This window comes from Nerophis ophidion, linkage group LG01 (genome assembly GCF_033978795.1).
Source record: "Nerophis ophidion isolate RoL-2023_Sa linkage group LG01, RoL_Noph_v1.0, whole genome shotgun sequence".
Taxonomy (NCBI): domain Eukaryota; kingdom Metazoa; phylum Chordata; class Actinopteri; order Syngnathiformes; family Syngnathidae; genus Nerophis; species Nerophis ophidion.
Window position 1 is genome coordinate 19,577,508 of NC_084611.1, and position 16,701 is coordinate 19,594,208.

The 16,701-nt window shown below is 40.9% G+C and overlaps 1 protein-coding gene across 1 annotated transcript in view; it reads right to left on the reverse strand.

Moving 5' to 3' along the window:
* olfml2a (olfactomedin-like 2A) overlaps positions 1-16,701 on the reverse strand; it is an 87,929-nt gene that overhangs the window by 20,105 nt on the left and 51,123 nt on the right. Inside the window, exon 6 of the mRNA XM_061897910.1 lies at positions 1,099-1,377. Within this exon, the coding sequence (XP_061753894.1) occupies positions 1,099-1,377 (279 nt within the window). The remainder of the gene's footprint in view (positions 1-1,098; positions 1,378-16,701) is intronic.

Genomic DNA, 16,701 nt, shown 5'->3' on the forward strand with positions numbered 1-16,701 from the left:
TGCAATTACTTGATTAATACAGTTTTATATCAAAAATGTTTTTAAAAAAAACACTCCCATCTCTATATTGTCAATATACATGCAGAGAATCATACCATCCTAATATAATGTACACGATAACATAATCTTCATTATTTCATCATTTAAATAGATAATAAATACATTTTATATACATACATATATATATATATATATATATATATATATATATATATATATATATATATATATATATATATATATAAAATATATTCTGGCGGAAGGCGGGGTATACCCTGGACCAAGTCGCCACCTCATCACTGGGCTATATATATATATATATATATATATATATATATATATATATATATATATATATATATATATATATATATATATATATATATATATATACATATATATATATATATATATATATATATATATATATATATATATGATTTCCTAGCATTAAAATAAGTAATAACATAGTAATAACATAAGGATTTTTTTTTTCTTTCTGGCAAATAGATGCTGTAACAGGCTAAAAAAGTGTTAATAAAGTTATTATTTGTTGTACAATGATCTATATATTTCTTTTTTTTTTGTTTAATGTTTACAAGGATATAATGTTAAACAGAGGTGTACTTATAACAATTTTATAGACAAATTTGACTATTTATTAAAGGTGGGAATATTTGGGAGCCGAACAATTCTATCCAATTCCCATTCCTGGTGCGATGATTCCAATCAGTCAATCAAAACCGATTCCCGCAGTGTATTATTTGGTAAATTAATTATTATGAAACTCTTTCAAAACAGGTTGCAGGTTAGAAAAGTGTCTTCTCCTATCTTTGAGGCATTTGTGATTAAGAGCTATGTAGATAAACTGATTGATTTTTGTAAATAAAAATGAAACATGCATTTATTTTTTTCTAATTGATTTTTGAAAATTATGACTCGATTTAGAATCAGAATAAATGGGAATCACGATTAGGATGTAAATTGATTTGATATATATATATGTGTATATATATATACATAACATTTTATTTTTTAATCAATTTAAAAAAAGTATGTAAACGTTGTTGGATTATTTGTGTCCATTCATCACCTAACCTGCTCGGTGAAGAGCGGGGCGACTGTTGTTGTTGCTGTTATCCAGCAGCAGCACAATGGTGGGGGCCGGCCTCTCTGCAGCTGCCGTACTGTGGCCGGTCGTCTGTGCCGAGGTAGTGGGGGGTGCCGTGGTGGTCGGTGCTACGCTGCTATGGAATGCAGTTGATGCGGTAGGTTCGGCAGCTGTCGCTTCCACCGTTTCAAGAACCATCTCTGCTCCACCATCCTCAGACTGGGTTTCGGTGACGTGATGGCGTGCGTATGTTTTGGCCGGGTTGTCTGTCATGGAAGAACGGAGCATTGGTGAGTCAGCCATGGTGGTATAAAAAGATGAGGACGAGTAAAAACATATTTTTTTCAATGGTCAAATAAGGTCGGAGAAGCGCCCATGTGGTAAAAAGACACAATAGTTTGTTCCCTTTTCTTCATACTGTATAAGCGGTGCAAAATATGATATAAGGAAAGTCTGACAGCACACCCATACATGTAATAACATTGAAACAGGGCTCTAATGAACTACACAATCTTTCAAACTCCACCTAAATTGAGAACCTGCCAGTAAATATGTATTTATTTATTCGTTAAAAAAACACCACAAGCCACATAGCCAATGTTTTAAAAATTACTTAAAAAAAAACATTAATTATAGCTACTTGTTACTTTACCAAAACAGTAATTCAATTACTAACATAATGACCCTTTATTGAATGTAAGTAATTACTATGAAAGGTCATTAATCAGTTACTTAAAAATAAAAATATTTGGCATATGCAGTTGAGATGTTTCATGAGAGTAGTGTGTGTGTGCCTTTCAAAAGTGGCGTTTGTTGCCAAATGATGTGTGACGTCAGCAATGAAGTGTTTTAGCTCAGCTGTGGTTTTTAGCTTAGCAGCAACAGTCTTTCAAACATTGATTTGTTGCTCACTATTCCCTCGTAGTAGTAGCGTGGATGTGTGTGCATGTTTACATGTTGCGTGTTGTTTGCTGTGTGATGTTGCCTTCTTCTATTTGATATCAAGATATTTTTAGTGTTTAGTGCTGGTCGTTACATTTATTAGCAACAAGTTGAACTTCCTGTGCTTCTGACGCCGTTCTATTAACATAAAACCACATCAAAAGTAGCGTGCCACGTTACATCGAACATATGTAAGGTACAGTGGGGCTAAAAGTATTTAGTCAGCCACCGATTGTGCAAGTTCTCCCACTTAAAATGATGACAGAGGTCTGTAATTTTCATCATAGGTACACTTCAACTGTGAGAGACAGAATGTGAAAGAAAAAAATCCAGGAATTCACATTGTAGGAATTTTAAAGAATTTATTTGTAAATTATGGTGGAAAATAAGTATTTGGTCAACCATTCAAAGCTCTCACTGATGGAAGGAAGTTTTGGCTCAAAATCTCACGATACATGGCCCCATTCATTCTTTCATTAACACGGATCAATCGTCCTGTCCCCTTAGCAGAAAAACAGCCCCAAAGCATGATGTTTCCACCCCCATGCTTCACAGTAGGTGTGGTGTTCTTGGGATGCAACTCAGTATTCTTCTTCCTCCAAACACGACGAGTTGAGTTTATACCAAAAAGTTCTATTTTGGTTTCATCTGACCACATGACATTCTCCCAATCCTCTGCTGTATCATCCATGTATCCATTTTGGTATAAACTCAACTTGTCGTGTTTGGAGGAAGACGAATACTGAGTTGCATCCCAAGAACACCATACTTACTGTGAAGCATGGGGGTGGAAACATCATGCTTTGGGGCTGTTTTTCTGCTAAGGGGACAGGAAAGAATGAATGGGGCCATGTATTGTGCAATTTTGAGCCAAAACTTCCTTCCATCAGTGAGAGCTTTGAATGGTTGAACAAATACTTATTTTCCACCATAATTTACAAATAAATTCTTTAAAATTCCTACAATGTGAATTCCTGGATATTTTTTTTTCACATTCTGTCTCTCACAGTTGAAGTGTACCTATGATGAAAATTACAGACCTCTGTCATCATTTTAAGTGGGAGAACTTGCACAATCGATGGCTGACTAAATACTCTTTTGCCCCACTGTATGTGCAAGTAATCAGATTACTAGTTACTAATAAAAGTAACTGTTTTTATATAATATACAGATATATTATTCAAATAACAATCATCTGGGCCTGGCAACTGATTTAAAAAATTCAGTGACTTTTTTAGGTTCTTAGTTCATTTTATTATTTCTTCGGTCAGTGGTCAACAAAATAAACAAAGAGTTTTACATACACAAACAGTTGTAAATTCACACATTGAAAATGTTGCAGAAAGGGTTTAGGCTGAAGTTGAACACTTATTGCGCCTAACCCTATAAACAATGTCAAATACAAGATGAACTTCCAAAAAATATGAAATTTCCTTTGCACAACATACAGTGGGGCAAAACAGTATTTAGTCAGCCACTGATTGTGCAAGTTCTCCCACTTAAAATGATGACAGAGGTCTGTAATTTTCATCATAGGTACACTTCAACTGTGAGAGACAGAATTCTTCTTCCTCCAAACACGACGAGTTGAGTTTATACCAAAACGTTTTATTTTGGTTTCATCTGACCACATGACATTCTCCCAATCCTCTGCTGTATCATCCATGTATCCATTTTGGTATAAACTCAACTCGTCGTGTTTGGAGGAAGAAGAATACTTAGTTGCATCCCAAGAACACCAAACCTACTGTGAAGCATGGGGGTGGAAACATCATGCTTTGGGGCTGTTTTTCTGCTAAGGGGACAGGACGATTGATCCGTGTTAAGGAAAGAATGAATGGGGCCATGTATCGTGAGATTTTGAGCCAAAACCTCCTTCCATCAGTGAGAGCTTTGAATGGTTGACTAAATACTTATTTTCCACCATAATTGATAAATAAATTATTTAAAATTCCTAACATGTGAATTTCTGGATTTTTTTTTCACATTCTGTCTCTCACAGTTGAAGTGTACCTATGATGAAAATTACAGACCTCTGTCATCATTTTAAGTGGGAGAACTTGCACAATCGGTGGCTGACTAAATACTTTTTTGCCCCAATGTATTATAAACACACCTTGTACACAACACAAACACTGTTCAATTATATTTACAGTAAAGGCATGTGAAATATCCTTGAACACGTGTTCAACCTTTGTACAAATTACATACTATATACAAACAATTATGCTTCCATTATTATTTATATCCCACAGTTCTTCGTGACAGAATGAATCCTTAAAGCAGGGGTAGGGAACCTAAGTCTCTCGAGCCGTATGTGGCTCTTTTGATGACTGCATCTGGCTCTCAGATAAATCTTAGCTGACATTGCTTAACACGATAAGTAATTAATAATTACGCTGGTAATCCCAGATTTGATTGATTAATTGATTGATTGAAACTTTTATTAGTAGATTGCACAGTACAGTACGTATTCCGTACAATTGACCACTAAATGGTAACACCCCAATAAGTTTTTCAACTTGTTTAAGTCGGGGTCCACGTTGATCAATTCATAGTACGTGTTAAAATGTTAAAAACAACGTTGAAAATATAAAACATTATCATGCATTTTAATCCATCCATCCTTTTTCTACCCCACCTGTTCAAAAAGTCGCATTAAGAAGTATTTTATTTATTATTGATTAGCTTCAGAATAACAATTTTATTAAAAAGAATAAGAGACTTATTATACTCTAAAAATGTTGGTCTTACTTAAAAATGCACACATTTAGTTGTATTCCGTGTTAAAAAAATATTATATGGCTCTCCCAGAAATACATTTTAAAATATTAGGCTTTCATGGCTCTCTCAGCCAAAAAGGTTCCCGACCCCTGCCTTAAAAGAAAGCAGACAGACCGGAGAGTCGAGGAAAGCAACACAGCTGCTTTTTAGCATTTTTGTCGTAAAAGTCCAACCCTTCAGCACCTTGGTGGTGTTTGTTCTACAAACTATGCACGCATTTGTGTGACTTTGTCAGGTCTGTAAGAAAAACTAAAATGCCTTTCTTTGGGAGAATACCACAGACTGAAGCTTGGATATGTAGAAGGTTTTATGATACCGATCATCCATGAGTGAGATCGTCAGATACTATCCCTGCTGCTTTTTTCCCCCCTCACTTTGAACATTGCGGCTTATAAAACAGTGCGGCTAATATATTATATTAGATTACATTAGATAGAACTTTATTTATTCCTTCAGGAAAATTAAAATTTTCAGCACAATCCCATTCAAGATTAGACAAACATTACAGGGTGACAGAACAGGATCACTGACAGGTCTGCCGGCTTCCAGCGCCCCTTACAAAAAAGTTGAGATACAGGTAAACAAATGGGGGGGAATGGGATCAAAAAAATAGAAAATTAAAATAAAAAAATAATAAAAAATCGGTCTAAGCCTGGGCCCTGGAGAGGGGGTCCAGACTGAGGCCAAGGGAAAAAAACAACAACTCATAGCCATAGTACACATCCCTCTTACATGTGTGTAAGAGGGAAACATCAAAGAACACAAAGAACATTAAAGACATTAAAGCAGCGGATACAACCAGCCACTTCTACATACAGCTATGAATAAAAATTAAAAGAAACGTATGGATTGTTCTTCGCTGATGCTCTTAATGCAAACAGTTAAAATAAACAAACAAGCAGATACACAGAAAAGGTGCGTTTTTGTTTGTGATATGGCGCCATCTTTTGGACGTCTTTGCTCACTGTAGGTGCTGCAGCGTCCTTCCGTCTTTTAGCTGTCAATAGTGTTGATTGTTCCACATAAGTGTTTGATGAGTTTCCTCAACTTTCTCAGTCTTTTTTGCTACTTATGCCAGCTTTTTTGAAACATTTTGCAGGCATCAAATTCCAAATGAGCTACTATTTGCAAAAAATAACGTTTTCTAGTTTGAACATTAAGTATCTTGTCTTTGCAGTGGATTCAATTGAATATAAGTTGAAAAGGATTAGCAAATCATTGTATTTTGCTTTTATTTACGATTTACACAATGTGCCAACTTTACTGGTTTTGGGTTTCATAAAAGGGCGGAGCTGTAAATTAATATCAGTATATATCGCGATAGAAATGTAATCAATAAGAAAATGTGATTGATAAAATATTAGATATTTATTTTTTCTTCTTAATCGGAAGAAGCGAGTGGAAGTTGCGAAGCCAGGTTGGCACAACTATTTTAGTGAAACCGCTGTCTCTAAAGTGAAGTGAAGTGAATTATATTTATATAGTGCTTTTCTCTAGTGACTCAAAGCGCTTTACATAGTGAAACCCAATATCTGAGTTACATTTAAACCAGTGTGGGTGGCACTGGGAACAGGTGGGTAAAGTGTCTTGCCCAAGGACACAACAGCAGTGACTAGGATGGCGGAAGCGGGAATTGAACCTGCAACCCTCAAATTGCTGGCACTGCCGCTCTACCAACCGAGCTATGCCGCCCCAATCAGGAAGTACATTTTTATGATACACAGAACAGGTGTGATACGAGGGTCTATTTGCCTTCCTGCGCACCAAACATTGCATCATGCACCTCATTAATTTCCTTTCATCAGTATTACCCTTGTACATAAAAGTCCTCTGATCCAATCCTTTGATGCAAAAGTTGTTTGCGTCAAACCCCTATTTCAACGAGTCATGGATGGGATTGAGACAACGCGTACAAACCATGAAAGTACTCCATGCACTGTTTATGAGTAAGGTGCAAAAATTTAGTCAAAGTCGCTTCGTCCCAACTTCTTTTTGAAAGACACAGGAAGGGAGGAACAAACTGGGAACGCGGGACACCGAACAGCTGTCCCATCTGGATTCTGACCGATGATGATCCCATTCCTGGGCGGCTATAATTTGTGGTGATGAAATATATATATAGATAGGTAGATATATTTATATATATAGCACCACAAATTACAGCCTCCGTTGCCACTAAAACAAATAAACACCTCAGTCAAACCCTTTCGATAAAACGGAACATTATGATCAACAAGAAGGGCGTATTTATTGCCGGAACAAATGTCCAAATATGGATAATTTAAGTAAAAAGTGAAACAGTGAGCAAAAACATATCAAGAGGAGACAAGAAAAAAGAAGTCAAAATTTGCAAATAGATGAATAAATCAGGAGAGAAAATAATATCCACATAGTGCAGGGGTGTCAAACTCAAATACAGAGTGGGCCAAAATTTAAAACTGAACAAAGCCGCGGGCCAAGGTTGAACAAATTAACCTTTTAATAGGGACCCGAACAAGTTTTGCATTGAATATTGAACAAGCAAGGCTTATATAACTTTATAGTCACATACAAAATCGAGTTTCAAATTATAATTATTATTAAAAAAAGCAATGGCATATCAAATAAAATTCTAATAAAAATTGGGGGAGCGGGGTTTGGTGGTAGCAGGGGTGTATATTGTAGCGTACCGGAAGAGTTAGTGCTGCAAGGGGTTCTGGGTATTTCTTCTGTCGAGTTTATGTTGTGCTACGGTGCGGATGTTCTCCCGAAATGTGTTTGTCATTCTTGTTTGGTGTGGCTTCATAGTGTGGCGCATTATTGTAAAAGCGTTAAAGTTGTTTATACAACCACTCTCAGTGTGCCCCTTATGGCTGTTGATGAAGTATGCCTTGCATTCACTTGTGTGTGTGTCAAAGCCGCATATATTCTGTGACCGGGCCGGCACGTTGTTTGTATGGCGTAAAAGCGGACGTGACGACAGGCTGTAGAGGACGCTAAAGGCAGTGCCTTCAAGGCACACCCCCAATATTGTTGTCCGGGTGGAAATCGGGAGAAATTCGGAGTCTCCCGGGAAAATTGTGAGGGTTGGCAAGTATGAATATCAGCAGTGAATGCAGTGTTACAGAGGCATCGACCCTGTATAATACCGGCAGGCCAGCTCTAATCTTAATTTGATATTACCTCAAGGGCCAAATGAAAGTACACGGCGGGCCAAATTTGGACCGCGGGCCAGAGTTTGACACCCATGACATAGTGCAACAACAGTGTCAGCAATAGATATGAATGAATTACATACGTCTTAGAGCAGCGTGCTTACGGTAGCTCACCGAGTAAAAACGTGCTCACTTATATTTTTCTTATACATGTTTTAGGGCTGACAAATATAACGCGATAAATAAGAGGTTTTGTTTCTTTTGAGACACGAATAATGTGTGGGAAAACGTGGTAATCACGACTAATTACACGTTAACTGTGGACAAAATGTGTTTAATCGAAAGAAATATTACAAATGTGTAAATATGTGTGTATATATTTCATATATAAATGATATATACATATATTATGTATGTTTTTATATATACAGTATATATGTTATATGTAAACATGTTATATATATTATATAATCTATATATACATATGGACATATATATGTATACGTACATATGTATGTATACATATATACTTTTGTATATGTATACATATACATATATGTATATGTATACATATATACATATACAGTATGTATATATTGTAATATATATATATACATACATATATATGGACATATATATGTATACGTACATATGTATGTTTATACATACATATATGTTTACGTATATGTATGTATACATATATACTTTTGTATATGTATACATATATGTATATGTATACATATATACATATACAGTATGTATATATTATAATATATATATACATACATATATGAACATATACATGTATACGCACATACCTGTATGTATGTTTATATATACATATAAGTTTATGTATACATACATACATATGTATATGTATATTTATACATGTATACGTATGTACATATACAGTGTGTATATATGTATACATACATACTTATATGTATACATGAAAAGACACATATACAGTATGTATATATTATGACATACTGTATATGTCATAATATATACATACTGCCCCAAAGCATGATGTTTCCACTCCCATGCTTCACAGTAGGTATGGTGTTCTTGGGATGCAACTCAGTATTCTTCTTCCTCCAAACACGACGACTTGAGTTTATACCAAAAAGTTCTATTTTGGTTTTATCTCAACACATGACATTCTCCCAATCCTCTGCTGTATCATCCATGTATCCATTTTGATATAAACTCAACTCGTCGTGTTTGGAGGAAGAAGAATACTGAGTTGCATCCCAAGAACACCACACCTACTGTGAAGCATGGGGGTGGAAACATCATGCTTTGGGGCTGTTTTTCTGCTAAGGGGATAGGACGATTGATCCGTGTTAAGGAAAGAATGAATGGGGCCATGTATCGTGAGATTTTGAGTGAGAGCTTTGAATGGTTGACCAAACACATATTTCCCACCATAATTAACAAATACATTCTTTAAAATTCCTACAATTTGAATTCTTGGATTTTTTTTTCACATTCTGTCTCTCACAGTTGAAGTGTACCTATGATGAAAATTACAGACCTCTGTCATCATTTTAAGTGGGAGAACATGCACAATCTGGTTGCTGAGTAAATACTTTTTTGCCCCACTGTATATAATGTCTGTTTGTAGTAATTTGTTTTACAAAATTAAAAAAATATCAAAATGTCCCCCACATTCAAATTTCCCCCCCTCTTTTTCTTACATTTTTTTTTGTTTCTTTTTTGTCCTGACAACAAGCCACGAGCCGCACTTTGGCCATCCCTGCTTTGAAGTGTTTCATGTATGCAAAAAGCGTCTCCATCCAGGCCTGCGAGCAAACGCTGAGTCCAGCTGCTGTGGTGAACAACAGACAACTTTGGTAACACTTGGCAGCTCTGCCAGGGTCTGAAATAGCTCCTGCACCAAAAAGTGTGCCTCCACCCTCCGAGGGCCGCATAAAAAGATGTTTTTTTTTTTTCACCCGACCGTCCTTGGTCTTTGCGAGAGATTACGGACACGCAGCCAAATGCTTCAGGGATTTGCCAGGGATGGCTGAGCACTTTGAGCTTCACGTCCATGACAGCATCATGTGCGTGTGCCCTGTGCAAACGCAGCATACCTATGCACTCAACTAGACCTAAAGCGGGAGTGGAAGGAGGCAGGAAATGTTTGTCTGCGGAGTGGAGGGTCCCTCTCGCATTGTTGTGAGGAGAGAAGCTGAGGCATGGCGGCGCTCCATTGACACAACATTCCTTTTGCTCCATTTAGTTTGTCAGTAAAAGATTTCTGAAAGTGCGGCGGCAATCAAAACCTGCACCGATTCCGCTAGTTGGTTACCAGAAAACTGACGGCATCTTGCGCAGTATAGGTTCTTCGTTTTGCTGCTTGTGGTTGTGAATGAACACAAGCTAATGGAAGTGTGTGGCGTATATATAAGCCGCACCCTTCCATCCATCCATCCATCATCTTCCGCTTATCCGAAGTCAGGTCGCGGGGGCAGCAGCCTAAGCAGGGAAGCCCGGACTTCCCTCTCACCAGCCACTTCGTCTAGCTCTTCCCGGGGGATCCCGAGGCGTTCCCAGGCCAGCCGGGAGACATAGTCTTCCCAACGTGTCCTGGGTCTTCCCCGTGGCCTCGTACCGGCTGGACGTGCCCTAAACACCTCCTTAGGGAGGCCGCACCCACTAAATATAAAAGTTGTGATATAAGTTATTTAAACATAAATATTTTGTAAGTTTTTATTAACGTACATTAATTGTTTCAAAAAACGGTGTCTATAAAACGGCAGTAAAACGGCTGATCAAACAAAACAGAAGTCATCGTCAGGGACCCACTGGCTATGGAAGCGGGCTCTCCAACCAGCCAAACCGACCCACTAACTCCAAGGGACTTTTTTTTGTAAATTAACGAAACTAAAACAATAAAAAAATAAGGTCATTGTAAGTTAATAATACTAACAAAGACACTCACAATTGTGTTAGCATATTTGCTAATGCTAACGACGCTAGCTTGTATACATTACGATAGCACATACAAATATGCATGAAACCACTCCTCCAGACATCACACTTGGGACGGTTTAATAAGTATGAATTGTTTTAGTTGTATTGTTAAACTTAAATAAATAAATGGGTTGTACTTGTATAGCGCGTTTCTACCTTCAAGGTACTCAAAGCGCTTTGACACTACTTCCACATTTACCCATTCACACACACTTTCACACACTGATGGAGGGAGCTGCCATGCAAGGCGCTAGCCAGTAACCATCAGGAGCAAGGGTGAAGTGTCTTGCTCAGGACACAACGGACGTGACGAGGTTGGTACTAGGTGGGGATTGAACCAGGGACCCTCGGGTTGCGCACGGCCACTCTTCCACTGCGCCACGCCGTCCCAACTTAAGTGCAATGAGGTGGCGACTTGTCCAGGGTGTACCCCTCCGTCCGCCCGATTGTAGCTGAGATAGGCACCACCGCCCCCCGCGAACCCAAAGGGGAATAAGCGGTAGGAAATGGATGGATGGATGTTAAACTTGCAAACGTTGCTTGGAGTGATGAATGAAGAATCCATACGAGTAGAAACGCAGTGGACAGGAAGAAGATGAAACGGCACCTCTACTTCCGGTTCAAAGCGGCACCTCTACTTCCGGTTCAAAGCGCAGTCTAAACAGAAGGGCAATAAAGCACTGCAACACCTGCAGTGAGGAAACTCGTCCAAAAGATGGCGCCATATCACAAACAATAACAGACCTATGCAGTGTGTTTTTTTTGTTTTTGTTTTTTTAACTATTTACACTCTAGCCTTCCCCGATAAAAAATCTTTAAATTAGCCTCACCGTTTCATGAGCGTAAGAAAAAAGTAGCGGCTCTAAGTTGGGAATTTATGGTAAGTGCACCTGATACCTGGCCATAGAATACCAAAATAGATCCAATTTGTCGCTAGATTTACATATTGAAATACAGCAGCTGTAGAGGCCACTAGGAGCTTAGTAGCTACTAGTGATGTGACGTTCGCGATCGAATCGAGTCTTTTGAACGGCTCCTTTAAGTGAACGATGAGAATCGATTCCCAGTTGTGAGCTGTTCATTTGGGGGCCGTTTGTTATGCACATGCATATACTTCACCCAACTGGCAACAGGACTACTAACACTTCAAATAAACTAATTTAGTGTTTATATTTGAGTGGGCTCTGGGTCCCGAGGTAGTGAAAAAATTAAAAAAGGATAGAACTCCTATTTTCGAATAAGTAACCCGAAAAATTAATCCTAATACACATAGAATAATAATTTAAAAATATATACCGTATTTCCTTGAATTGCCGCAGGGCATACATTATGCGCCTGCCTTGAATTACCGCTAGGTCAAACTCGTAACGTCACGAGTGACACTTCCCCTGTCATCATTTTCAAAATGGAGGAGGCTGATTTCAATACCGGTAATTTGAAATCGCATAAAGGGAAGAAAATTAAGAGCTATTCAGTAGGATTTAAGGTCCAAGCTTACATCACACAAACATTTTTACTGCATGCCTTTGGTAAGAGACAAGGTTTTAAAATAGCCCATACTTACTTTTACCGCATGCCTTTGGTAAGCGCAGGAGTGAGAAGAGGTTTTAAATTAATTAGCGCCCTGGCGGCAATTCAAGGAAATACGATATTTATGATGTTGAAATCCCTAAATTTCTTGCAATTGCACTTTGAGAAACGTTGTTCTTAAACTGTTTGACTATTTGCTCATGCAGTTGTGGACAAAGGGGTGTACCTCGCCCCATCCTTTCTTGTGAAAGACTGAGCATTTTTTGGGAAGCTTTTTTTATACCCAATCATGGCCCCCACCTGTTCCCATTTAGCCTGCACACCTGTGGGATGTTCCAAATAAGTGTTTGATGAGCATTCCTCAACTTTATCAGTATTTATTGCCACCTTTCCTAACTTCTTTGTCACGTGTTGCTGGCATCAAATTCTGAAGTTAAAGACATGCACCTGGGGATAGGTTGATTGGCAACACTAAATGGTCCCTAGTGTGTGAATGTGAGTGTGAATGTTGTCTGTCTATCTGTGTTGGCCCTGCGATGAGGTGGTGACTTGTCTAGGGTGAGATAGGCACCAGCGCCCCCTGCGACCCCAAGGGCAATAAGCGGTAGAAAATGGATGGATGATTATTTGCAAAAAAAAAAAAAATGTTTATCAGTTTGAACATCAAATATGTTGTCTTTGTAGCATATTCAACAGAATATGGGTTGAAAATGATTTGCAAATCATTGTATTCCGTTTATATTTACATCTAACACGATTTCCCAACTCATATGGAAATGGGGTTTGTAACTACAGTTGCATACAACACACACATACAAAGTCTCCAAGGCAGAAGCGTATTAGAACGTGTCCAGTAACAAACGTGTCTGCATCATTCAAGTTTAAGCGCAAAAAATATGGCTAAAGTGGTGCAGTGTTTGTTGTGCACTTTAATTCTATTGACAGTTTATTTAAGAAACATCATATTTACTTCATGAATTATTGTGACCACTGGGTGTCGTCAAACAAACAATTACCACTCCACTTGACCAAATTTCAATGGTCAAATCAACTGGAAAGTGCTCCCCCGGGTGATTCCCTTGTCCTACTGGGAGACTTCAACGCTCATGTTGGCAACGACAGTGAAACCTGGAGAGGCGTGATTGGGAAGAATGGCCGCCCGGATCTGAACCCGAGTGGTGTTTTGTTATTGGACTTTTGTGCTCGTCACAGTTTGTCCATAACAAACACCATGTTCAAACATAAGGGTGTCCATATGTGCACTTGGCACCAGGACACCCTAGGCCGCAGTTCCATGATCGACTTTGTAGTCGTGTCATCGGATTTGCGGCCTCATGTTATGGACACTCGGGTGAAGAGAGGGGCGGAGCTTTCCACCGATCACCACCTGGTGGTGAGTTGGCTGCGATGGTGGGGGAGGATGCCGGACAGACCTGGGAGGCCCAAACGTATTGTGAGGGTCTGCTGGGAACGTCTGGCAGAGTCTCCTGTCAGACAAAGTTTCAATTCCCACCTCCGGAAGAACTTTGAACATGTCACGAGGGAGGTGCTGGACATTGAGTCCGAGTGGACCATGTTCCGCACCTCTATTGTCGAGGCGGCAGATCGGAGCTGTGGCCGCAAGGTAGTTGGTGCCTGTCGGGGCGGCAATCCTAAAACCCCTTGGTGGACACCAGCGGTGAGGGATGCCGTCAAGCTGAAGAAGGAGTCCTATCGGGTCCTTTTGGCTCATAGGACTCCGGAGGCAGTGGACAGGTACCGACAGGCCAAGCGGTGTGCAGCTTCAGCGGTCGCGGAGGCAAAAACTCGGACATGGGAAGAGTTCGGGGAAGCCATGGAAAACGACTTCCGGACGGCTTCGAAGCGATTCTGGACCACCGTCCGCCGCCTCAGGAAGGGGAAGCAGTGCACTATCAACACCGTGTATGGTGCGGATGGTGTTCTGCTGACCTCGACTGCGGATGTTGTGGATAGGTGGAAGGAATACTTCGAAGACCTCCTCAATCCCACCAACACGTCTTCCTATGAGGAAGCAGTGCCTGGGGAATCTGTGGTGGACTCTCCTATTTCTGGGGCTGAGGTCGCTGAGGTAGTTAAAAAGCTCCTCGGTGGCAAGGCCCCAGGGGTGGACGAGATCCGCCCGGAGTTCCTTAAGGCTCTGGATGCTGTGGGGCTGTCTTGGTTGACAAGACTTTGCAGCATCGCGTGGACATCGGGGGCGGTACCTCTGGATTGGCAGACCGGGGTGGTGGTTCCTCTCTTTAAGAAGGGGGACCGGAGGGTGTGTTCCAACTATCGTGGGATCACACTCCTCAGCCTTCCCGGTAAGGTTTATTCAGGTGTACTGGAGAGGAGGCTACGTCGGATAGTCGAACCTCGGATTCAGGAGGAACAGTGTGGTTTTCGTCCTGGTCGTGGAACTGTGGACCAGCTCTATACTCTCGGCAGGGTTCTTGAGGGTGCATGGGAGTTTGCCCAACCAGTCTACATGTGCTTTGTGGACTTGGAGAAGGCATTCGACCGTGTCCCTCGGGAAGTCCTGTGGGGAGTGCTCAGAGAGTATGGGGTATCGGACTGTCTTATTGTGGCGGTCCGTTCCCTGTACGATCAGTGCCAGAGCTTGGTTCGCATTGCCGGCAGTAAGTCGAACACATTTCCAGTGAGGGTTGGACTCCGCCAAGGCTGTCCTTTGTCACCCATTCTGTTCATAACTTTTATGGACAGAATTTCTAGGCGCAGTCAAGGCGTTGAGGGGTTCCGGTTTGGTAACCGCAGGATTAGGTCTCTGCTTTTTGCAGATGATGTGGTCCTGATGGCTTCATCTGACCGGGATCTTCAGCTCTCGCTGGATCGGTTCGCAGCCGAGTGTGAAGCGACCGGAATGAGAATCAGCACCTCCAAGTCCGAGTCCATGGTTCTCGCCCGGAAAAGGGTGGAGTGCCATCTCCGGGTTGGGGAGGAGACCCTGCCCCAAGTGGAGGAGTTCAAGTACCTAGGAGTCTTGTTCACGAGTGAGGGAAGAGTGGATCGTGAGATCGACAGGCGGATCGGTGCGGCGTCTTCAGTAATGCGGACGTTGTACCGGTCCGTTGTGGTGAAGAAGGAGCTGAGCCGGAAGGCAAAGCTCTCAATTTACCGGTCGATCTACGTTCCCATCCTCACCTATGGTCATGAGCTTTGGGTCATGACCGAAAGGATAAGATCACGGGTACAAGCGGCCGAAATGAGTTTCCTCCGCCGTGTGGCGGGGCTCTCCCTTAGAGATAGGGTGAGAAGCTCTGCCATCCGGGAGGAACTCAAAGTAAAGCCGCTGCTCCTTCACATCGAGAGGAGCCAGATGAGGTGGTTCGGGCATCTGGTCAGGATGCCACCCGAACGCCTCCCTAGGGAGGTGTTTAGGGCACGTCCAACCGGTAGGAGGCCACGGGGAAGACCCAGGACACGTTGGGAAGACTATGTCTCCCGGCTGGCCTGGGAACCCCTCGGGATCCCCCGGGAAGAGCTAGACGAAGTGGCTGGGGAGAGGGAAGTCTGGGTTTCCCTGCTTAGGCTGTTGCCCCCGCGACTCGACCTCGGATAAGCGGAAGATGATGGATGGATGGATGGAAAAAGCGACGGCTCCGGGCGGTGGCAGTGTGAGCGTTTCAGATGTAATTAGACACATTTACTAGGATAGTTCTGGAAGATCCCTTATCTGCTTATTGTTTTAATAGTGTTTTCATGAGATTGTAAAGACATACCTCGAGGTCGGATGGCTGCGGTGAACACGCCAGTGTCTCAAAGAGAAGCCGAGGAGCCAAGCTCACAGCTGCCTTTTTTGACAGCTACTTTAGGAGGACGCATAATCCACTGATGTCTCCGGTAAGATATATATCACAATTTTCCCTTCCAAAAACATGCTGGTTGACGTAGAGAAACATGTTCGCTTGACCGCTCCGTGTTAAAGCTTCACAACAATCAAAGAAACACCGGCTGTGTCTCGGAACTAAAAACAGCTGCAATCCACCGCTTTCCACCAACAGCCTTGTTCTTTATAGTCTCCATTATTAAATGAACAAATTGCAAAAGATTCAGCCACACAGATGTCCAAATTTCTGTGTAATTATGCGATGAAAAGAGACAACTTTTAGCCGTAAGCAGTGCTGGGCTAGTATATCCCCTCCAACCAATAATGTCACAAACACACGTCATCATACGCATCATCATTCCGCGACGTTTTCA